Below are 25899 nucleotides of genomic sequence, written 5' to 3'. Positions count from 1 at the left end.
TATTACCTTTTAACTCTTAATAAGATCTCAGTTAAAAAATGTTTCGTAAACCGATACAAAATGTTATACTGTATGTTCTTAAATTATATTATATTATGCTTTTACTTGGGCAATTCATTATCCACAAAAACCCCATGATCTTCACTTCTTCGACAACCTTAGCCACGGACACCTGGGTTTAATTAAAGACCACATTATTTCTCATCCTCCATACATGCCAAATGTTAGTTGGTTGTGATAATTCAGTATCTTTGCATTTTATGAATATTTTTTAGCCGGTTGTCATATATATATAAACACCAATGAACATTGCTCCATCATATCTTCATGGCTACAGTTAACAAATGTTTATAAAATGTAATGTAATTTACAACTTTGATGTACATTATAAAATATCCATTGTACATAACAAATTCCAGCGTCTTGTCTGGCTCGTAGCCGCACTATAGACGCATGCCATTATGAGATTACATGCCTAAAAAAAGAATATAAGTTGAAGAGTGCTCAAGTTTAAAAGGAAAACAGAAGAGGATAAACTCAACATGCCAGCAGCCTCCAATCTAAGCACATAGATCCTTGCAATACTCGATCAATCATCTTAAGCAGCTTCATTTGTATCTAATCACCACTTGTCACTCTCAACACCAATTCTTCTCCTTCAAGCTCGTCGGATGTTGCGTACTTCCGCTATCCATTATAGATTATGCTCACTTAATCTTCTTGTCTCTTGTATCGCCCAATATCTACCTTTAAGTAGATAAACTGTTTGCACATAGATCATAAATAAAAATGATCAATATATATTGTAATTTCACATCAGCGTATGAATAAAAAATATCCATCTCTACAGCCAATAATCACTTATGGACATAGTAGAGATCAATCAATCAATATCGCACAACATTCATTTCTAAACAACACGCCAAATTATTCGCCTTGTAATAATGATTCTTGTCATATTGTATCAACTATTTCGTGTAAAACTTACCTGCTGAACAATTTGATTTATAAATGAGGTGAATTCATGAGTCATTTATTGCAACTTTTTGGACAACTTTAATAGCAGGATCTTGTTGTAAAGCTTTATAAATAAACTCGGCTGCAACACTATTTTTTATTGAATTTCAAACCCAAGCAAACCTGTTGTGAGTAGAATGAGTTGCCCAATCGTTAGATGAAAGTTTTGAGCAATCAGATGTTTTTACCTCAACCAGATTGCTACATTTTTTACAATATTTATTTTGTTTCATATTTTTTTTATTTCTGGATTTTATTTATTTTTATTTAGTTGATTAATTCTTGCCTATTACAAACCCGATCCGGATCTGGTCAATTCAAATTTGATCCAACCCATTGTTTTCCTCCCCACCAAAAATTGTTACATTCAACAATTTAAGGTCATTTAAATATTCCTCTTGTACATGTTATAATACCCAGTGATCTTAGCCAAATGCACGTTAGTTCTAAAGATTAATTATTAATGACTAATCTATAATTAAAATCATATAAAGAAATCGAGATATATACGTGTGAGATATAAAGAGACTTATAAAGCATCTGGATCCTATTAATACTTAGCTAATGTGTCCCTTTCTACTCGGCTTTACCTAATGCGTCAGTATCTTTAGCTACATTTCATGTTTATTGAAATCCCCTAAAACATGTCTTGACCCATTATCCCATCGTTCTATTTTGCCACCTCTAATAATAAGTTAACCACTAAGCTGGAGGAGTAATTCACCTGTAGTTTTGCCATAAACTCTTCCTTCTCTTCTTCTACCTCCCTAATCAAAACTTTCACACAAATAAGTTCTGTATCATATGTAAAGGAACGATTTTAGATATTAAACATAATAAACGATACTATCTATATTTTTACATTTTATTTTTAAGAATATCATAGTTGTATTTGTGTTGCATACCCGTGCCTGCAATTTCCTAATCTTAAATTCTTGAGCAGCTTATTTCTTTGAAAGGCCTTACCCTAAAACTTATAAATTTATAAAAGATAAATATTAAAATCACTTATATCATAGAATCATGGGAAATTAGTATGTTGGTAAGAGCAGCAACATTACTTTTTTTTTTATTTTGCTCTCTACGTATCCCCTTCCTTTATGTTAGCATAAAGTTGTAGTAACTTTTAAATAATATATATATATATATATATATATATATGAAAGTGGCTTGATTTATTTCAATTTATCATTATAAGTCAGAAAACTAAATCAACAATTTACCGTAATGATTTTTTAATTGTCGCGAACTGTCACGGCTCCCCGACCCACCCTGGACGGAGTCGGGGGCCGTCGAGCAGTTCCCGGTGATACCCGTGGTATTTAATTTATGCGGCAGCGGAAGTCTTTTATTACAGGATCTTTTCACCGTAAAATGCTCGTTTAATATATTACACAAAGTTTTAAGGGATAAATCCCATAATTTACAATAAGTTGATTTCACACAGAAATCTTTATTTTTCAAAACACGTTTTATTGGTTTATTTACACTGAGCCACTTCTTGAGCTTGATAGTGCTTTACTGCACTTTTCCTGGATCACACAGATCACCTGAAACATGTTTGAAAAAGGTTTTGTCAGCGGGGAAATACTGAGTGAATCATTCTGTTTTCTAAAACGACCCGTTAGTTATTAATTTACAGTATTAAGAGCGATTACAATGTTTCTATCAACCAATTATCAAGAATGGGTATTTGTCACTCGACCGGATCTGTGACTGTGGTCATACCACTATTGGGTCCCGTCGCCCCAATAGTGACGGTTCACTCACATAGAGTGATACTCACTCACCTAGAGTGATAAAAATAGTAATGTGCACAATACCCCACATACCAGCTGTAATTTGGTGATTACAAAGACTTAATCCCTGTAATTATAACCTTTGAAAATAATTTGAGGTATTGTAATACTTACTCACAAACTGTGAGAAAACAGTTTAAAAAGGAGAATGACTCACATTGCAGATTAACGAGCAATAGATATAAGCCTACTGATTAGCCTTGATTAAACCTAATTTAACACAATGCACACACAGGCAGGTTAGTAACTAATACAGCAATTACGTCAATTCACGAGATTAAACCTTCACAACGATTAATCAGTGCAATACTCGATAATTCAATCGGATTCGCAACGAATAACAGAGCATAGTCCGAATTCGAACAGCACTCTAATATTCAAGTCGAAATCACGACGAATAATCAAAGTACAAGCTCATTTGAGCAGCACTAGGACAATCGCTGGATAGTTATAATCAATCGGACGTTGAATCGTAATAGCGATCGAGTTATTACCCTGATTGCGGCAGCGTTTCGATAATCGTGTGTGTTGTGAACTGTTTCGTCTATAACTCGATGGTTACAGAGAATTTGGACGTCGAATGAACACCAAAATTCAAGTGCCAACGTCCCCTATTTATACCTGAAAAATGTCCTCCCTCGCGCCACGCGAAGAAGACATGTGTACCCGTCGCGTGGCGCGACGGGTCTATTTCTTAGCCTAGGTTGTTTCGTGTCCTAGATAGCCTTGCTGAGTAAGTTAAACGAACAAATTTCGTTTCTACAGCAAATTTAGAGGATAAACGTCCACTAGGGTTTAACCCCCCTGAGTTTTAGGGGCCCTGATCCTGATTCCGATTGTTATGAAAATTTTAGGGTTTATGCGGAATTATTTGGGTTTCTCAATTAGGGTTTCCTTAATAGCTAATTACCATCCTAATTATCGATTTTCGTGACAGTTGTTACATCCTCCCCACCTTAAGAAAAATCTCGTCCTCGAGATTTATTGGAATAAATGAGGATATTTGCGCTTCATTTCTGATTCTAGCTCCCAAGTGTATTCTGGTCCTCTCCTTGAATTCCATTTGACTTTGACCAACACCAGTCGTTGATGTTTGAGAAATTTGACTTTTCTATCTTCGATCTGTAGTGGTTTCTCTATAAACTTCAACTTTTCGTTCACCTCTGCATCTTGAAGAGGTACTACCAGGGACTCATCTGATAGACATTTCTTGAGATTGGATACATGAAATACATCATGTACTCCAGATAATTCTTCTGGTAGTTGTAAACGATACGCAACTGGTCCTATTCGTTGGCTTATTGGAAATGGTCCTACGTATCTGGGACTCAGCTTTCCTTTCTTACCGAATCGTACTACTCCTTTCCAAGGAGAAACTTTTAAAAGTACTTTATCTTCGACTTGAAATTCTAAAGGCTTGCGACGATTGTCTGCATAGCTTTTCTGACGATCTCGAGCTGTTTTCAGTCTTTCCTTGATCTGAGTTATCTTGTCAGTAGTTTCTTGTACAATTTCAGGACCTGATAATTGACTTTCTCCGATTTCTGCCCAACACACTGGAGTTCTGCACTTACGTCCGTACAGTGCTTCGAATGGTGCAGCTTCGATGCTTGAATGATAACTATTGTTATAGGAGAATTCGATTAATGGCAAATGGCTATCCCAATTACCACCAAAGTCAATTACACATGCTCGGAGCATGTCTTCTAGAGTTTGTATTGTCCTTTCACTTTGTCCGTCTGTTTGTGGATGATAAGCAGTACTTAGATTTAGTCGAGTTCCCATTGCTTTCTGAAAACATGTCTAGAAATGAGATGTAAAACGACTATCTCTATCCGATACAATGGAGAGCGGGACTCCATGTAGGGATACTACTTCGTCCACGTACAGTTGTGCTAACCTTTCCATGCTAAAGGTTTCTTTAATTGGTAGGAAATGAGCTGACTTGGTTAATCGGTCTATGATTACCCAAATCGCATCATTACCTCTTTTGGTTTTGGGTAACTTTGTAACAAAATCCATTGTTATGAGTTCCCATTTCCATACAGGCATTTCTAACTGTTGTAGTAGTCCTGAAGGTTTCTGATGTTCAGCTTTAACTTGCGAACAAGTTAAGCACTTGGATACGTATTCGGCTATATCCTTTTTCATTCCTATCCACCAGAAATTATTCCTTAAATCTTGGTACATTTTATTATTTCCTGGGTGCATGGTATACCTAGATTTATGAGCTTCTTCTAAAATCTTATTTCTTAATTCTCCTTGCTTAGGTACCCAAATTCGTTTCTTATGGAATTTCCAAATTCCATCATTTCCTTGTTCTAGTTCTTTTAGGTAACCTTTCATTCCTTCAGCATCGTCTTTGATTGCTGTTTTCTGAACTTCTTTTATTTGTGCTATTAAATCTACTTGGAGATTTAATCTCAGAGCACGGACTCGTTTCTGTTTCTCATGGTACTTACGACTTAAGGCATCTGCAACTACATTTGTCTTTCCTTCGTGATATTGAATATCACAGTCGTAGTCGCTCAACATCTCCATCCATCTTCTTTGCCTCATGTTTAACTCTTTTTGCCCAAATATATATCTTAAACTTTTATGATCTGTATAAACAGTAAACTTACTTCCATACAGATAATGTCTCCATATCTTAAGGGCAAAAATTATGGCTCCTAATTCTAGATCATGAGTCGTATAATTTTCTTCGTGCTTTTTCAATTGTCTAGAAGCATGCGCAATTACCTTCTTGCGTTGCATTAACACACATCCATAGCCTAATCTTGAAGCATCACAATATACTTCAAAATCTTCTGTTCCTTCGGGTAAAGCTAAGATTGGTGCATTCGTCAATCTATGCTTTAAAATCTTAAAGGCTTCTTCTTGTCTAGGTCCCCATTCAAACTTAGCAGCTTTACAGGTTAACTTAGTTAATGGTATGGCTATCTTAGAAAAATCTTTGATAAATCGTCTATAGTATCCAGCTAAGCCTAGAAAACTTCTTATCTCCATAGCTGTTTGTGGGACTTTCCACTTTGTAATTGCTTCTATCTTAGCAGGATCTACATGGATACCTTCATGATTTACCACATGACCTAAGAATTGTACTTCTTGCAGCCAAAATTCACACTTCGAGAATTTGGCATAAAGCCTTTCTTTTCTTAACAAAGTTAAGAGTGCATGCAAGTGTTCACAATGTTCTTTTTGGCTTTTGGAATAAATAAGTATATCGTCGATGAAAACGATCACAAATTTGTCCAAGTATGGTTTACAGATTCGATTCATCATGTCCATGAATGCTGCTGGGGCATTCGTTAATCCAAAGGGCATGACTGTAAACTCATAATGACCGTACCTAGTTCTGAAAGCAGTTTTAGGTATGTCTTCTTCTTGTACTTTCAACTGATGGTATCCGGATCTTAAATCTATCTTTGAGAAGTACCTAGCTCCTTGTAATTGATCAAAAAGATCATCAATCCTAGGTAATGGGTATCGATTCTTAATCGTAACTTTATTCAATTCCCTATAATCGATACACATTCTCATCGATCCATCTTTCTTTTTCACAAACAACACTGGTGCACCCCAAGGGGATGAACTCGGTTGTATGAATCCTTTGCTTAGTAATTCATCTAACTGCTTTTTCAATTCTAGCATTTCAGTAGGTGCTAATCCATATGGTGCTTTGGCTATTGATGCAGTACCTGGAATTAAATGAATTCTAAACTCTACTTCTCTATCAGGTGGTAATCCAGGTAATTCTTCTGGAAAAACGTCTGGGTATTCTGAGACTACGGGGATGTCCTGAAGTTCCTTATCTTTAGTGTTAATGATTACTGAAATCATATACACCATTTCCTGTTTCCTCGAATAACTAGCCAATTTCATTACTGATATGGATTTTAATGGCTTTCGAGGTTTATCTCCAGTAATTAAAATTACCTCTCCTGAAGGGGTTTGAATTTCTACTGCATTTTTATCACATAGGATTCGTGCATGGTTGGCTATTAACCAATCCATTCCTAATACTACATCGAATCCGGCTAAATTCATTGGTAACAGATTTGCAGAAAACTTATGGCCTAATAATTCTATTTTTCCTTCTTGCCAGATTTTATCTATGTTCACAGAATTTCCTTCTGCGGTTTCGACTGTGAAAATTTGCCTAAGAGTGGTTAAAGGTAACTTAAGAGCTTGACAGAATGAAGTATTAATAAAACTTTGGTTCGCACCAGAGTCAAATAATACTTTTGCAAACACATCATGTACTAGGAACGTACCAGCTATCACATCTGGAATGAGTTCGGCCTCTTGTGTGGTTAGCTGAAATGCCCGCGCATTTCTCTTGGTTGCTCCTTCAGCTGGTTTGGTTTGGTTGGCTACAGGTTTAGCTAATTTAGGACATTCAAATTGGAAATGACCTCTTTCTCTGCAATTATAGCAAATTCTTGTTTTCTTCCTGCAGTCTTCTTCCCGATGTCCTTTGGTCTTGCAAAAATTGCAAACCATGTTGCATTGTCCATAATGCTTCTTTTTGCAAGTTTTGCAGAAAGGAGGTGATGAGGATTGCCCTGTTCCTCTTTTCTTGATATTACCCATACGAAACCCTTGGGCAATCTTCTGAGCTATTTCCTTCTTACGATCTTCCTCTCTTGTGCGTACCAACTCATCCGTTAGGGTATTAGCTATCGTCAATAGTACGAGGTCTCGCAGCTTTAACGATGTTTCGGATTTCACTAATTAACCCCCAGATGTAACGAGAGATAAGTACCGGTTCTGGCGAAGCCAGTGTTGGCACTACCCTTGCGTATTCAAAGAATGTCGAAGTATAGCCTCGGCAATCTACACCTAACATACGATGACTCAGGAACTTGTTTGCCATTTGTTCCTTCTCGTATTCGGGACATAATTTTCTTTCTACCAGACTCTTAAATTCTTCCCAATTCATTGCATAGGCTACCCTTCTTCCTTTTGCCTGGAGGACCGTGTTCCACCATTCGAGTGCTCCTTCTTTGAACAGATTTGATGCATACATCACTTGATCCTCTTCGGCACATTTGCTTATTGTAATTACTGCCTCGATTTTCTCTAACCAACGCAGTGTTGCAGTTGCCCCTTCATTACCTGCAAATTCTGCGGGTTTGCAAGCAAGAAATTCCTTGTAAGTGCAACCAGGCGTTGCAGCTTTTATTCTCTTAGGGAGTGGGGCCTGTTGCGGATCATGATCATCATGATTACCGCCTCCATTTATGCTGTTACTGCCGTTATCTTCTGGAATACGTTTACTAGGAATTAATTGTGGTTCGGCAGGTTTCTGAACAGCAGCTATAATTTCTGGAATAGCATTAGCTATCCCTTGGGCGATAAAGTGCTCAATATCTTATCGGGTTATATATTGATCTTCCTGTTCTTGCTCAGATTGATTTACTTCATTAATTGGTTCATTGTTAACGTTTTCCATCTGCTAATTAGTAGGAATTATTAGTGTCTAACTTAATAACAAATTTAGCACAGATGAACATATAAATTACTACAACATACAAACATAACCAAAATTGTCGATTTCTCGACTTTCATTTTGTTATTGTATATTGTATATGCCTCCGTACACACCATATCTTACAAGGTTTTATTGCCCATTTTACAGAATCAGTTTTTACTATATTAGTTATAATACAGACAAACTTTTTCCAGCCCTTCCTATCTTTTGGTCCACTGGCAGTTTTTTAGTAACGACGCTCCCTCTCGTCATACTTTCAAGAGATCTGCTCCCCCATTTCCCTGATCCTATTCCCGGTGCCTATCAGTTCTTCACCGAACTGACGTAACTCAGCTAAATTTTCATAGCTCATTGGCGGATTAGGGATAGGTTCTGGATCAAACTGTGGGAGAAAACTATAGGGACTATTAACTATATTTTGGAATTGCCAGTCATTAGTCCACCATTCCTCCATTTGGCCTAATGGTCTAGTGTGGACTAGTGGGTCTGGAATAGCTGGTCCTAGATTTAGTGGGAATTGGGCTGTAATAGGATAAGAGAAAAGATTATCATTGATAGGCTCTAGAACATCACAATTATCCAGTAGGCGATTTATTTCGTCCTGGAACGTGATTTCCTCAGACTGTTTAGAGCTTTCGCCAATTTCTATTCCCTTTTGCTTAAGATCTATTCCTATTTCCTTTTCTGGTGGTTTCGAACTTTCTCCAGTTTCTATTTCCTTTCCCTTGTTCATGCTCACAGGATTTTCTATTTTAGGAAGTCTCCTAGTAGTTGGTTTCCTACGGCGTACTTTCCTCCACCCTACGTATCTTCTTTTCTTTTTAGGTTTGGCTTTTTCCAACGATGGAGCTTTGAATTCCACAGGTTCTTCTATGTCAGCAATGTAACCAGTAAAGTCGTGAGAGACTTCGATAGGCACTGGATATAAGTTGAGATTCTGGAATGCTTCCGACATCTCATTCATGCTGCATAGTATATATGCAAAATACAAGAATGCAATGTTAAAACTTTGGAACAAAGTTTAACAAACAAACACTGAGGTTTTTATTGCATACCAATTTATACAAAGGACAACAGAAATAAACACGCTAGGACTTTATTTATTTACTGGATTGTGATTTCTCTTACTAGACCCAACTTATCGGATATTTAGAAATTAGCATTTTCTGCTACAGTAGCTAGCATATAGAGATTTGCCCATTTCTTGTCTATTTTATCTTCCCATGGTGTACTATTACCCAACTCTTGGACTTCTGGGTTAAACCTAACTCTCTTGGTTCGGGGTTTCTTTTTCTCCTGACTCTTTTTAAGTATCGAATCCCTTTTCTCTGGGGAAAGAGGATTTTCATAGTTTGCCTTGCGAACAAAGATTCCTTCTTCTAAATTTACTGGGTTTTTAGAAGAAAATGCAACATCTAGTTTGTGGTAGATAGCAGACAGCTTTTGTTTACCCATACTATAACTATCAAATAATCAGTTGATAAAACAAATAATCACAGAATGATAACTAATAGGATTAAGTATTTTGTCAAATACTTAATTCCGTAATAGGCTTAAATCAGTGGCTCGATCAGTGGCTCAATAGTTATTAATTACTAGTAATTAGCTCTGATACCACCTTCACTGTCACGGCTCCCCGACCCACCCTGGACGGAGTCGGGGGCCGTCGAGCAGTTCCCGGTGATACCCGTGGTATTTAATTTATGCGGCAGCGGAAGTCTTTTATTACAGGATCTTTTCACCGTAAAATGCTCGTTTAATATATTACACAAAGTTTTAAGGGATAAATCCCATAATTTACAATAAGTTGATTTCACACAGAAATCTTTATTTTTCAAAACACGTTTTATTGGTTTATTTACACTGAGCCACTTCTTGAGCTTGATAGTGCTTTACTGCACTTTTCCTGGATCACACAGATCACCTGAAACATGTTTGAAAAAGGTTTTGTCAGCGGGGAAATACTGAGTGAATCATTCTGTTTTCTAAAACGACCCGTTAGTTATTAATTTACAGTATTAAGAGCGATTACAATGTTTCTATCAACCAATTATCAAGAATGGGTATTTGTCACTCGACCGGATCTGTGACTGTGGTCATACCACTATTGGGTCCCGTCGCCCCAATAGTGACGGTTCACTCACATAGAGTGATACTCACTCACCTAGAGTGATAAAAATAGTAATGTGCACAATACCCCACATACCAGCTGTAATTTGGTGATTACAAAGACTTAATCCCTGTAATTATAACCTTTGAAAATAATTTGAGGTATTGTAATACTTACTCACAAACTGTGAGAAAACAGTTTAAAAAGGAGAATGACTCACATTGCAGATTAACGAGCAATAGATATAAGCCTACTGATTAGCCTTGATTAAACCTAATTTAACACAATGCACACACAGGCAGGTTAGTAACTAATACAGCAATTACGTCAATTCACGAGATTAAACCTTCACAACGATTAATCAGTGCAATACTCGATAATTCAATCGGATTCGCAACGAATAACAGAGCATAGTCCGAATTCGAACAGCACTCTAATATTCAAGTCGAAATCACGACGAATAATCAAAGTACAAGCTCATTTGAGCAGCACTAGGACAATCGCTGGATAGTTATAATCAATCGGACGTTGAATCGTAATAGCGATCGAGTTATTACCCTGATTGCGGCAGCGTTTCGATAATCGTGTGTGTTGTGAACTGTTTCGTCTATAACTCGATGGTTACAGAGAATTTGGACGTCGAATGAACACCAAAATTCAAGTGCCAACGTCCCCTATTTATACCTGAAAAATGTCCTCCCTCGCGCCACGCGAAGAAGACATGTGTACCCGTCGCGTGGCGCGACGGGTCTATTTCTTAGCCTAGGTTGTTTCGTGTCCTAGATAGCCTTGCTGAGTAAGTTAAACGAACAAATTTCGTTTCTACAGCAAATTTAGAGGATAAACGTCCACTAGGGTTTAACCCCCCTGAGTTTTAGGGGCCCTGATCCTGATTCCGATTGTTATGAAAATTTTAGGGTTAGAACGGAATTATTTGGGTTTCTCAATTAGGGTTTCCTTAATAGCTAATTACCATCCTAATTATCGATTTTCGTGACAGTTGTTACACGAACCAATGCCATGGACCTATTATCAAGTTACAGTTAAGAGTGATGAGCATTTGGTACCGGGTACCCGTACCGAACCGTACCGAGTATATTCGGTATTGGTACCTATTTTCCCCGTTTTTCGGTACCAGTATGATACCGGTAATTTTTGGGTAAAACACCGGTTACGGCATCGAACCGGTACCAGATTTTCCCCGTTTTTTGGTACCAATGGTTGATACATTAAATGATATTTGATGTGGCTAGTTTGTTATGGTGCGGATGAAACAGATGACATACCTCCTTCAAACTCAAATTCAGTTGCCACCACCACCTGACGTGCTAGCAATGGTGGTTGATATCTAAAAAAATTAACATAATTAGTACAATTAAAGAAATAATACAAGTATGTTTCGGTCAAACAGTATTGTGAACAAAAATAACAAATATATTAGTAGCACAAATTTACTTACCAATTGTGCAATTTTTCCTTGGTTCGCATGCCAAAATAGACGGAAATGTAGCAAAGGCAAAATTAGTATCAATGACTCCATCCGTTGTTACTTCATATGCACAAATTTACAAAATTGGTGATCAAAAGAACAACACTCCATGTGCTACCCTGCAGCAAATGAAGTCTCAAGAATGGATATCAATGATTCCGTCTTTTGTTACTGATTCAATGACAAAAGCGATACCTTATGCACCGAAAGAGAGAAAAGGTGAAACAGAATTAGCATTCGCAACTCTCATGACTTGAAATTTGATTCCACATAAGAGGGTAGATGAAGAAAATATATATAAGGTTTTAATATGCACCTATATGTTAGCGGTATGAACCTACTATATCATTTTGTTCAGAAAGCTATATTATTTTATTAAAATAATATAAGTGTTACTTGGGTCTCTTTTTTATTGGCATATAGTCACCCTAAGAATTTGTTGTACTTCAAGAGTTGGGATGAAATTGTGTTTTGATCAACACAACCTAACCTGCACCACAAGTACTCGTTTTAACTGGAACCATTTAGCCTGTTACACTTTTCTCTTTTAGATAAGTTGGTAGAACAAAATGTAACTAATACAGTGGGACAACCTTGCACACAAAATGTTCTCCTAGACATGTCAAACAAAAAAATAATTAACTAAAAAGGACAAAAATGGTACCAAGTAATATCTTTTCAATGCTTAAACCTCCTATATCATCTATACAAAACAATGATTATCAACATAAACAAAAACGGCAAATAAAATACAACCTAAAACTAAAAACTTATTAATAAATTTGCATGAAATTGATTTGCAAATTCAAACAAAATAACCTAATCCAACAAAATGCTCGGTCAAAAAAGTATCAGCAAAAAAACTTACTTATACATTGATAGAGAATTTTTTTAAAAAACATTAATTTAGGCTATATTTTTTCAACTTTCCTCAAATCAATCCATAAATGAACACCAACTTTTGGTAAATCTACAACACATTTAATTAAAAGTATTCAATCGATCGACTGAATAATCACCAAGCAACATCTACAAAAATTTGAATAATCCATAAAATATCCCAACCAACTATATATCCACAACCACTTTTTTATCAATCAAACTGGAGTAAATCTTCAACAAAACGACGTAGATACAACATCTATGCTAGCTCATCGAAACATTAGCATATGATATATACAATTGTTACCTTTAAACTACAATAAAACGGTCATGCAAATCAGAAATTAGGGATCTTCAATCAAAACAATAAGAAAGGAAACAACAAAGATCTAAACATGCAACGATCGATTGATTAGCTTAGATCAAAGACTTACAGTGAGGCGATGGATCAACGACAGAGAGATATTGAGAAGACTGATGATGATGGCAGGGCTATTAATCAATCCAAGTTTGTGCTCTGATTAGTTTGTAAAAATCGTTGATTGCGTTTCACTGGGAACAAAGTATCTATGCGCATCGGCGATTATTGCGGCAAGGTAGGTATGGATTTGAATGGTGATCCAAATTCATCTAAAATATCTGCCTTTTGGAAGGACGGTCAATATATTAATTAATTTATTAATACACAAACGTTTGCAAACATTTTAAACAGAATTTGAAGTACTTTCAACTCGTTCATCCCATTTCAACAAATCCCCTTTTCAAATATTATTATTTCACCCGCTTGAGACAAAAAATGGCTTTGAACCACCTTAACCAATTTCACCAGCCTACTTGTTTCCCTTTTCACAAACATTTTTATATGACCCATTTGACATTAAAACACTACAGGTATTCAATTCATCAAAGATACATATAATTTTGAATAAAATCATTACTAAAAACTATAAATAAAAAATATTCAACCATAATAAACCAACTCACACTGATCATTGATATATGCCTTGTGGTTTCTAGACTGTAGAAGCACAAAGCATGATGTGCCATGGCTATTTCCACTTCTATGTAAATTAGGAGAAATGACTCAAAAGTTAAAACAGATTTAAACAGAGTATAATCACATAAACAATGAAATGACTCAAAATTGACCTTGTGCATCAGCACCATGCCAAGATGAGTGGTTGTCGGTTGCGGCTCAGAATGGAGTACCAACGATTCGCTTCGCCAACCTCCAATCATAGTTTCATGTTATTGTAGTACATTCACATATAATGAAAACTACTTAATTCCAAGTCAGCCATTATTAAAACCCTACAAATTTTTCATACAGCTAATCATACAACTTTTTTCATAGAACCCGACAACTTCTGGTTTAAAACCCTAAATCAAAAAGGTATTACAATCAAAAAAAGAAAAGTAGCATAATCAAGCATCAGATTTAGTATAGGTAAAAGGAGTCGTACCTACAATCGGGACAAATCCAGACAAAAATACGGCGAAGGTAGCGGCGACTTGATGAACGACAGAGAGATACCAAAGATTAGTTACTAAATAAAAGTAAATCAACAATGATTTTGAGATATAAAAATGATAAATCAAACCTCTCTGATGAAGAAGGTTGAATTGAATGAGTGAAGAAGTAGAGCAGAGAGATGAAGAGAAACCATAGTTCGTCTGATTATAACATCAAGATTCATCAATAAGTATTGCAAAATTTAAGATATAAATCTACAAAAAACAAATTTGATTTACCATATCAGTCGATTTAGATCGAGAGATCACCGTCATAATATTAAGTATAAACCGAGTCACCGTCATAATCCCAATCGGAACCCTAAATCGAATACCTTAAAGATGAAGATGAGAATCCATGGTCTGCGGCTAGGTTTTCTCCAAACAGAATGCGAATGAGGGATTATGTGATGAAGAGGAACAATGGAAACAAAAAAACCCTAATCCCAGTATGAGAGAATGAGAGAGAGAGAGACTATAAAAGAAGCGTATGTGAGAAGCTTCTCCAATCGATGTATATTGCCGCTCAAATCACAATTGTGAGGATTATTAAGTTGCCAGGTGGCAATTAGAGGATTAAAATAATGCCAAGTGGCCATCAAAGTGTTTTGTTTTAATATAGATAATAGATTGATGGGGGTTTTGAAACGGTTACCATATTTGAAACGTTGGAAAAGTCACTATTGCCCTTCAATTTTTACATAAGGTCCTTCTAATTAAAACACAATTTACATTTTATACCCTATTGATCTCAACCATTAGATCAAATATCCAATGGTTTAAAACACTTCTTACCCTTCTCACATTTTAGACACTTTTTACCATATCCCTACCGGTAGGGATATGGTAAAAAGTGTCTAAAATGTGAGAAGGGTAAGAAGTGTTTTAAACCATTGGATATTTGATCTAATGGTTGAGATCAATAGGGTATAAAATGTAAATTGTGTTTTAATTAGAAGGACCTTATGTAAAAATTGAAGGGCAATAGTGACTTTTCCAACGTTTCAAATATGGTAACCGTTTCAAAACCCTCATCAACTTCCTAAAGATCAGCGAATTATATGGTAACCGTCATCAATCTCCAAAAAATCAACGAATTTCTTCATACTTTATCATAAATAGATCTATAATCAGATTCATGGCGTGGTGTTTTAAAACAACTGGATAAATTGACTATGATTCAGGTCATGGTGTTTTATCTGGAGACATTGTTCATGTCGTGGTGTTTTAAACGCTTATGATTCAAGTCATGGTGTTTTATCTGGAGACATTGTTCATGGCGTAGTGTTTTATCAATAGAAAACATTCCCAGATTTTAAAACACCATGACTATGATTCAAGTCATGGTGTTTTATCTGGAGACATTGTTCATGGCGTGGTGTTTTAAAACATCTATGATTCAAGTCATGGTGTTTTATCAGGAGACATTGTTCATGGCGTGGTGTTTTATCAATACAAAAACATTCCCAGATTTTAAAACACCATGACTATGATTCAAGTCATGGTGTTTTATCTGTAGACATTGTTCATGGTGTGGTGTTTTAAACATCTATGATTCAAGTTATGGTGTTTTATATAGAGACATTGTATAATCAGATTCATGGCGTGGTGTTTTAAAATAACTGGATAAATTGACTATGATTCAAGTCATGGTGTTTTATCTAGAATCCAGAAAACATTGTATTGTGATTACATCCATGGTGTTTTAACATCTGGACAATCAATACAAAACATTCCCAGATTTTAAAACACCATGACTATGATTCAAGTCACGATCAGAAATGAGGATGACGAAGATGAAAGACGATGACGGTGAATGATTTGTGGAGACGAAAGAAATTCGTGACGATGGTCGGAGATGCAGGTGTTCAAATCGGAGAAGATGACGTGAACTGTGATGATGATGACGGAAGGTTAACAAGATGGTCGGAGAAGATGATCTGAATCGGAGATGAAACGATCAATCCCTAAAAATTCTCATCGCCAGTTTTTTTTTCAGTTATATTGTAAATCAATTAAATGACAAAAATGTACAATTACTAATCTACCCTTTTGAATTAATTAATAGGAGGGACACTTGTCATTCCAAGATTATTTCTTACACTTCTTACAAAAGATGGACTTTTTACAGGATCCTTTACCTATATATATATATATATATATATATGTATATATGTGTGTGTGTGTTTAATATATAATCTTAGATCATTAACTAATTCTATTCCATCTTCTACTTTGATAACACTTTTTAAAATTATAAAATATTAATTTGAAACAAAATATACTAATTATTTTGTATTCAAAAACAATATTCTTACTTCGTAAACGTATCATTTAAAATGAGTAGTGTTATATTTTCTTTAATTTTGTATGTATAGTTCATATTAGGGTTATTTGTATTCATATCAAAATTTATATTAATTATGTGTGATGCAAGAAATAATATGAAATATAAAAAATAATTTAAAACTTATAATCGTGATGTCCTTCAAACGCAACCAATCTCAACAATAATATATATTTTAAAAAACTCATTTAAGTTTATATAAATAGAAAACACATTTATTTCCCTAAAGAACTCGATCAACTCCATGATTTTTTAAAGACTTTCATTTTCTATCCTCAAACCCATATAATACATGGGTCTATAAACTAGTAACCATTATAGGAAGGACATTTTCATAATGTCCCACTACACATGGTCTAATACCACAAAATTACTCGTAGCATCCTTTCAACTACTATATAACTTATTTTGTTTTTTTAATATAAAATAAAGGGGTTAGAATATAATAGTAAGTTTTTTTTTGTTAGGAAGGCTAGTGAAACACCCTTATTATTATTTAACAATTTTCGTATAATTTACGAAAATAAACGGGTAATTAGAATTTCAATACATTGAAAATACGGGTTTCATTAAACTTTATTTACAGAATTAAAACTATACAAGATAACATGTTTGAGTTCGTCATTTAACAAAACAACGATACATAGTGCGGAAGCTTATTTCTTGATCGTGTTCGGTTCTTCGTTGTGCTTGATCATCCTCCGGTGCTAAAATCATACCTGAAACTCATAAAACTTGAGTTGGATTAGTCATATGTAACTTAGAACATATTTAAACGAGTCCGGGAAGCGAAACTGATTAAAATAAAATTTTTTCGCTAATTCAGGGTTCTGTCGCATGTCGCGGAGGAACCAGGTTGTTCCTTCGCGTGTCGCCTTGGAAACCAGTTTCCAGCAGGTTGCAGTTCAGATCAGCTATGCCAGTTTTTACGGAAACGGCCATAACTTCTTCGTTATTGATCCGTTTTACCCGATTCTTTTTCCTACGCGTCCGTAATTTAATCCTCCATCTTATGGAGTTAAAATCCTATATCCAACATAAGAAATTTTGAGACTTCTAAGCCTTTGACTCGTTACCTTTTTACCGAATTTTAACCCGTTTATGCATTTTATCAAACAAACGTATTTGTTTGATTCCTATATTACATACACTTCTATAAATTAATGTTACCTACCATATTAGGTTCTAATCATAGGTTTATTACACAATTTAAACCCGGTTTCGCTTGTATGCTTATTTTGACCCGTTAAGGGTATTTAAGCACTTTCGAGCCTAAAATCGCTTTCGATTGCTTCTAACATTCCATCACCACATTTCTTATCCTAAAATCTCCCACCACAACTGTATTTAAGGTGAGTTTAATGTGGTGATCAATATAAACCAAATTTTTACCTCTTGATTCATTAATTTACGGCAAAAACTAAAATAGTGCCTTTTGACTAACATATTACATCTTTCAACTTCTATACTTATTCTAAGTATTTATCTAATCATGAAATTCGCTTCCAAACAACCTTTAAGGGTTGTTTGTTCAACTTAGCCTACAAGGGCGTTTTGGTCGATTTTGGTCCTTTTACGATGAAGGACTCTCTCTCAAATTATTCGACCAAAATAGCATTCTTAACTACAACATAATTATGCGTACCTGGCCCGGATCAGTAAGTAGACCCGATTTATACCTCGTTTTCATTATCACACCATCAATGGTGACATAATTATCCAATTTGCTAATTGGTCCTGTTAACATAAGACTTAACAACCACATTACTCGATATTGTCAAATGGTGTTATCACCACCATTCGACCCGTTTGGAGTATATGCCCACATTATCTATTTAATCAAAAACATCGTTTTTGATCTCCAATTCATACATCCATCCCATCCCGAATTTTATTACCATACCCCCTTTTTTTTCTTTTTACACTCTTTTCTTACAAATTCAACCCATTACGGCTTACGCCATGGGTATCCTTTTAACCTTGATTTACATTAGTCGATATTTGACAAATTTCCATATTTCCAATATTATTGTTATCACGTTTACAATGTATCGAATAAACAGGTATTCTACATAAGTGTGTAAATTACACTTACCTTGCATCCGAGCTACACTTTTCTTCTATGCTTGACTCGTTTGACCCGCTTTCACTCCAAGCTTCACCTGGCTTGTTTAAGCGCCAACTATTATTCATCATTTACAAGGTGGTTAAATTAGTCAATAACAATCACGACTATTCCACCTCACTTATTTTCTATGTCTAATTATCATTCATCACATCGTAGGTCAGTTTGACTTTTTCTAAAAGTCAAATGCCCATTTGTATACTAATTGCATAATCGAGTTCATCAACTAGTTTTAGCGTTCTTTAATTACCCGGTAGGCGTTATCTTAGACCACCGTTTTAACCAAAGTTCTAACCACGTTTATCACATTTAAAACTCTTTTTTTTAATCACATTTTGCATAATAGCCAAAACATCACAATTAGGTGTTTTAACTACAAAAATTCTAGTTTCGAGCTTTCTTTGAGGCATTTCAACAAACACTTTAAGGGCAGAACTTTACATGTTTATTTATCAAGTCTCTAGCTTATCTCTTAGCCCTAATTTCACATAAACCAACCATCTTACAAAGTTGTTAACTTCTATAATTCTGAAGTCACTTCACAATTGTCAAATTACACTAGAATATCACCCAATTTCCTAGTGTTTATTAAAATCTACATAACCCACTAATCACCTACAATGGTGATCATGGATTTTACTAAAATCTCACATGATTTCAACTTGTATTTGTCTAGGGTTTGTCCCTAGACACTATATTGTTCCTAAATCATCATAAAACAAACATGCAACCATGAATTTCAGATTTTCCCAATTTCATGAGAATTTCGAGTTGAGAGTTTTCATCAAATTTTACATATCTTGAAATCTTCTTGTGATGAGGATCAATAATCTATGCTTGATTTTTGATTTCAGCTTGAATTGAGCCCTCAATTTTGTGAAATATGTGATGAACTAGGGCTTGGTGAGGAGCTCAGGTCGCCCCCTGCGTCCCATGTACGACCAGACATCTCAATTGAGATGTTTGGTTTTATATAAGTTTCATTTTAACAACATTGGCCCCTCTAATTTGGTTAGTTAATTAAGTAGGGCACAACCTACTTATTTCTAACAATATTCCCCACTTATTAACTAGGTTAATTATTCCTAGTTAGCTTACTGGGTTCGGGAAGTCATAACCCGTTTTATTTTAAGTCCCGTTAACTCATGCTCTTATAAACTTAATTCCTTAAAAACTTTGATTCGTTTTTTATTTAATATTAGGATTTCTTATTTAAATCCAGATATTTGCCGGGTTATTTTTACTAATAACGGTACGTTACCCGTCTTTTAGTATTAACAGAGTTTAATTACCAAGCCCGTTTTCGGGGTGTTACAGCTAGTAAGTAATCTTGACCATCAATTGATTTAATCAAGTGCTAAGATTAAATGAGTGAATCTGAAGAGAAGAAAAGAGACGCGTGAGTTTGTGTAAGAGCATTCTAGTCAATTCAAGACAATAGTTTCTCCATCCTCCAATTCACCCTCATTTTTTAAACGTTAATAACTTTTTATTACGACATTATTTTTTTATAAAAATTGCACCAAAAAACGAGCGTTTTTTAATCTTTAAAACGAGTATAATATTGCTATATTTAAAAAAAAATCAAAAACCCAGTTGCGTAAAACGCAATGGAAAAAAAACGTAAAAAATGATTTTTTTTTTCTAAAACGCAATGCACAAAAAACACAAAGAAATGTCTTATTTGTGAAACGTAATGACCAGAAGACACAAAGAAATGCCTTATTACTAAAACGCAATAGGCTAAAAACACAAAAGAAAGTGTACTTTTCTAAAACGCAATGGACTGAAAACACATAAAAATAACTTTTTTTCTAAAACGCAATGGTCTAAAAACACAAAAGAAAATGCACTTTCTAAAACACAATGAACCGAAAACACATAAAAATATGTTTTACCTAAAACGCAATGCACAAAAAACACAAAGAAATGTCTTATTTCTAATACGCAATAGCCAGAAAACACTTAGAAATGTCTTTTTCTAAAACGCAATGGACTGAAAACATATATAAATGTGTTTTACCTAAAACGCAATGGATTAAAAACACTTCAGAAATGTGTTTTTCTAAAACGCAATGGCCAGAAAACACATAAAAATGTCTTATTTTTAAAACGCAATGACTTAAAAATACAAAAGAAAGTGTTCTCTCTAAAACGCAATAGACTGAAAACACATAAAAATGTATTTTACCTAAAACGCAATGACTAAAAACACTTCAAAAATGTGTTTTTCTAAAACGCAATGGCCAGAAAACACATAAAAATGTCTTATTTCTAATGCAGTTTTCCAGAGGCAATTTACAAAAAAATTAAATTTTCTGATGCAGTTTTACTAAAGCAATTTAGTAAAACAAATTCCCAGCCAGGGGCTCTGCCCCTTGGACCCTGCTCCCAGGGGCGTTGCTCCCAGGTGCGCTGCCCCCGGACCCCATCTAGATCGTAAAACGCAATGACTCAATTCAAAAACTCAGATCGTAAAAATGCAATTCAAAAATTTCTTACATAGATCACAGCCGATTTCTTCAGATTTCATCACCGATTGACGAAATTTGAATGTTAGAAACAGTTATCAGCGATCGAATCGAACGAATCGAGTGATTCGCTTCAAAATCACAGGGAAAAAAATGAGATATTGTATGAAATTAAACTGGGTTTCTTCAAAAAAAAGTTGAAGAACACGTTGATTGGGTGTTTGAATCATTGATTGGTGACGAAAATCACACTATAATGTGGTGATTAGTGTGATAGAAAATGAAGAAAAGGTTGAAGATTGTGGGTTTTGAAAGAAAAAGGGAAAAGATAAGGTAAAATTAACTAAAATAACCTTCCTCTTTATTTTAAATTTTGTTACATGTCATAATCCTATTGCTTTCTATCCTTCCTAGCCAAAATAAACTTTCTATTTGATCATCTTCCACAAAATAAGTTAAACAAAAAAAAAATACATACAAATAAAAAACATAGTTCAAATAAAAAAATCAAAACAGAAAAACCCGAGGTCATCAATTGAGAAATTAGCCATGCTAATATCGGGTAATCGAGGGTATAAAGGTTTATGAATGGACGGAATGGTGGATAAATTAGCCATATAATAAGATTAAATGATGGAAATTGAAGGGAAGAAAAGAGGCACGTGAGTTTGTTTAGGGCATTCTAGTCAATCCAAGGCAATAGTTTCTCTCTCCTCCAATTCCCCCCATTTTTTAAACGTTAATAACTCTTTCATACGACATTATTTTTTTATAAAAATTGCACAAAAAAAACGAGCGTTTTTTAATCTTTAAAACGAGTATACTATTGCTATATTTTCGATTTTTTTGAAAACCCAGTTGCGTAAAATGCAATGGAAAAAACCCAGTTGCGTAAAACGCAGTGGAAAAAAACCTAAAAAATGACATTTTTTCTAAAACGCAATGCACCAAAAACACAAAGAAATGTCTTATTTGTAAAACGCAATGGCCAGAAAACACAAAGAAATGTGTTATTTCTAAAACGCAATAGCATAAAACACAAAAGAAAGTGTACTTTCTAAAACGCAATGGACTGAAAACACATAAAATGTGTTTTACCTAAAACGCAATGCACAAAAAACACAAAGAAGTGTCTTATTTCTAAAACGCAATGGCCAGAAAACACTTAAAATGTCTGTTTTCTAAAACGCAATGGACTGAAAACACATAAAAATGTGTTTTTTTACCTAAAGCGCAATGCACAAAAAACACAAACAAATGTCTTATTTCTAAAACGCAATGGCCACAAAACACTTAAAATGTCTGTTTCCTAAAACGCAATGGACTGAAAACACATAAAAAAGTGTTATACCTAAAATGCAATGCACCAAAAAACACAAAGAAATGTCTTATTTATAAAACACAATGGCCAGAAAACACTTAAAAATGTCTCATTCTAAAACGCAATTGCCTAAAAAAACAAAAGAAAGCGTTCTCTGTAAAACACAATGGACTGAAAACACCTAAAAATGTGTTTTACCTAAAACGCAATAACTAAAAACACTTCAAAAATGTGTTTTTCTAAAACGCAATGGCTAGAAAACACATAAAAATCTTTTAGTTCTAAAACGCAATGGCCTAAAAACACCAAAGAAAGTGTTCTCTTTAAAACGCATTGAACCAGGACAATAGTTTTGTCTGTGCTGTGAATTGTCTGAACCATAGTTGTTAAAAGCCATCGCCCCTTGCGCCTAGGCCCATTTTTCAGGCGAGGCAGTTGCGCTTTAAGTTGAGGAAATTGCGTTTTAATTCTTCAGGTGATGGTTCAGGCACACATTCCGGCGAGATTCCTAGATTCCGGAGAGTTTCCGGCCAAACTCTCTACATTCCGACAAGATTCTCGCCAGATTTCTACTATTATCTAGGGAAAACTATTATTCTACACTAATACACTAATATTTTATGACTTTTAGTACTAAATAGATGATATAAATTGTTATATTATAGATTTTGTTTATTTTATTTGAAGAATAGTATTCTTTTTCATATACATAATATATTTTTTTTTATTTTTTTCATTATGCGCTTTATTTTTCTCAGGCCCTCGCTTTTTTTGCGCTTTGCGCCTAGGCCTAAGGCGAGGCCTATGCGCCTTGAGTGCGCCTAGCGCCTTTAATAACTATGGTCTGAACCAATGCAGTTTACGAATGACGTTTTCCAGAGCCAATTTACAGAAAATTAAATTTTCTGATGCATTTTTATTAAAGCAATGCCCCTTGGACCCCGCCAGGGGCCGCCGCCCCTGGGACCCTGCTACCAGGGGCTGCCGGCCCCGGACCCCCGCCAAGATCGTAAAACGCAATGACTAAATCAAAAACCCTGATCGTGAAAATGAAATTAAAGAATTACTTACATGGATTGAAGCCGATTTCTTTAACGCTTAACTAAATTTGAATGATTGAAACACTTATCAGCGATTGAATCGAACGGATCGAGTGATTATCTTCAAAATCACGGGAAAAAAAATGAGATTTTGAATGAAATTAAACTGGGTTTTCTTAAAAAAAACTGAAGAACACGTTGATCGGGTGTTTGAATCATTGATTGATGGCGAAAATCGCACTATAATGTAGTGATTATTGAGATAGTAAGTGAAGAAAATGTTGAAGATGGTGGGTTTTAAAAATGATGGGTTTTGAAGTTACTGGGGAGAGAAGAACGAAGAAGAAAAGATTGGATTGTCTAAAATACCCTTTCTCTTTATTTTAAATTTTGTCACATGTCATAATCCTATTGTTTTCTATCATTCCTAGCTAAAATAAACTTTTTATTTGATCCTCACCCTACATTTACATTCCATAAATCAGGAACAATTTTGTGCATAAGGTGTTGTAATTCATGTTTTGGGGGTTTTCAAAAAAAAGTTGATTTTTTAACTTTAATCCAAAAGTTTTTATATTTTGCAATTTTAACCCATATAAATTGTTTGTTTTTCACTTTTAACTCAAAAGTTTCATTATTTTCAATTTAACCTCACAATATTTTTACCTTCAACTTTGGTCCCTATATTTTTCATCATTAGCAAATTTTCGTTTTACGTTTCGTTTTAAATTTTGCGAGTTAAGACGGCGCGACGTGCGTGTGTCGTTTAACGTTTTTTTTGTTTCGTTCAAAATTATGTGAGTTAACATGACGCAACATGCATGTGTGGTTCAATGTTTTACATTTATTTTTTTTCCGTTTGACAATTTCGTCGCAAAGCGCGGGTCCTGAATCGACTCAATGTTGGTAGTCGCTGACGGTGGTGTGACAATAGTGCTATTTGGCATAGTTTTACACCAACTTAAATAAGATTTTTATGTTTGATAAGGATAATTTAGTAATTTCACACCAACTTAACTGATCAAACTAACTGACATTTACTCAGAGGACTATCCGAGTAACAAAATAACAAGCCATAGGGAGCATACCTGCTATTTCCAAAAGGTGGGAATAAATGTGAAAAAACGTGAAACCACAGGGACTATCCGAGCAATTAACTCTATAATTTCTAATACGTAATCATATATTATAATGAATCCAAGCCAATAAAAACTATTAATTGCACTTATTACAAATGTCTAATATATCTTTAAAATTGATTTTATTTTGAAAGATATATAGTTTTTATCAATGTTTTAAAAACCGGTTTAAACCGGCCGGTTGAACCGGTTAAACCGGATACCGGATGTTTGGCCGGCACGAATCATACCGGTAAACTAAGGAAACGGCAAAGAAGTTGTACCGCCGGTAAATTGGGTTATACCGGTTTAAACCAGTATACCGGTACCGGTTTGTACCAGGACAAAGATCAAAGTTTTGAACTTTTAATTTTTAGGTGCCTAAAAAAGGTGATTATTTACCTTCTTAGTAAAAGTCTAAAACTTAGCGTCCACGATTGACAATCTATATCGATCAAACTTCTTCCTCACTCAAAGATAAAAAATCATTGGGTTTTTCAAATTAAGTTATTCAACAGATCATCTAGGTTTACCTTCTTTTGACTTTTGTTCAATCATTCATGTTGTTAATTGTTATAGTGTTTGCTAATTGCTATATAATGGGTATTTAATCATAAACTTTTAGATATTCTTTTTTTTTTGTTATGGATTAACTTTTGAAATATTTTTTTTTATTATGAACTGATGTAGTTTAGGATTATTTTTTGAGTTGCAATTATATTTTATGGATTTATATAGTTAATTAGTCACCACGGTTGAACCGTCCGGTACAACCCGGTTTAACCGGTTGAACCATTTCTGATTCTAACCCGGTACGATTAAAATACCGGTTTTTAAAACATTGGTTTTTATATCAGTTAATCCCTCTCAATCAGTAGATCGGGGAGAGAACATAAGATTATTAGTTTAAGATCCCTTAAACCTCTATAAATCAGTTTTGTGATTCATTCTCTTAAACTCTTTACTTACTTCAAATTATGAATTGTTATTGATCAATTGATCCTAAACAAGTGTCAAGCCTCAAATTGTTAGTGTTTTAAATATGTAAATTTTTAAGAAAACCTATCCCCTCTAGCTTTTTTACAAAATTATCTGGATAACTTACCGAATAAAATATGATATATTTTCTAATAAATTATAATGAATTCAAGCCAACAGAAACAATTAGTCA

At 34.7% G+C, this 25899-nt stretch overlaps 1 protein-coding gene across 2 annotated transcripts; it reads right to left on the bottom strand.

Moving 5' to 3' along the window:
• Positions 1-363: 363 nt before the first annotated feature.
• LOC118482287 lies at positions 364-14801 on the bottom strand. 2 transcript variants are annotated; one of them, XM_035978011.1, is made up of 4 exons: positions 14547-14798; positions 14396-14468; positions 14258-14305; positions 364-762 (listed from the first exon to the last, which is right to left on the bottom strand). In XM_035978011.1, the coding sequence occupies exons 1-4, from the start codon at positions 14610-14612 to the stop codon at positions 695-697; spliced, it is 255 nt and encodes an 84-aa protein (XP_035833904.1). In that variant the 5' UTR covers positions 14613-14798; the 3' UTR covers positions 364-694. The 2 variants fall into 2 exon arrangements, with proteins under 2 accessions (XP_035833904.1, XP_035833903.1); XM_035978010.1 differs by having other exon boundaries at positions 14258-14468; positions 14547-14801.
• Between the last annotated feature and the right edge of the window lie 11098 nt (positions 14802-25899).

Source organism: Helianthus annuus, chromosome 9, assembly GCF_002127325.2.
Source record: "Helianthus annuus cultivar XRQ/B chromosome 9, HanXRQr2.0-SUNRISE, whole genome shotgun sequence".
In the NCBI taxonomy this organism is placed as follows: Eukaryota; Viridiplantae; Streptophyta; class Magnoliopsida; order Asterales; family Asteraceae; genus Helianthus; species Helianthus annuus.
This window is presented reverse-complemented; position numbering and strand designations above follow the sequence as displayed.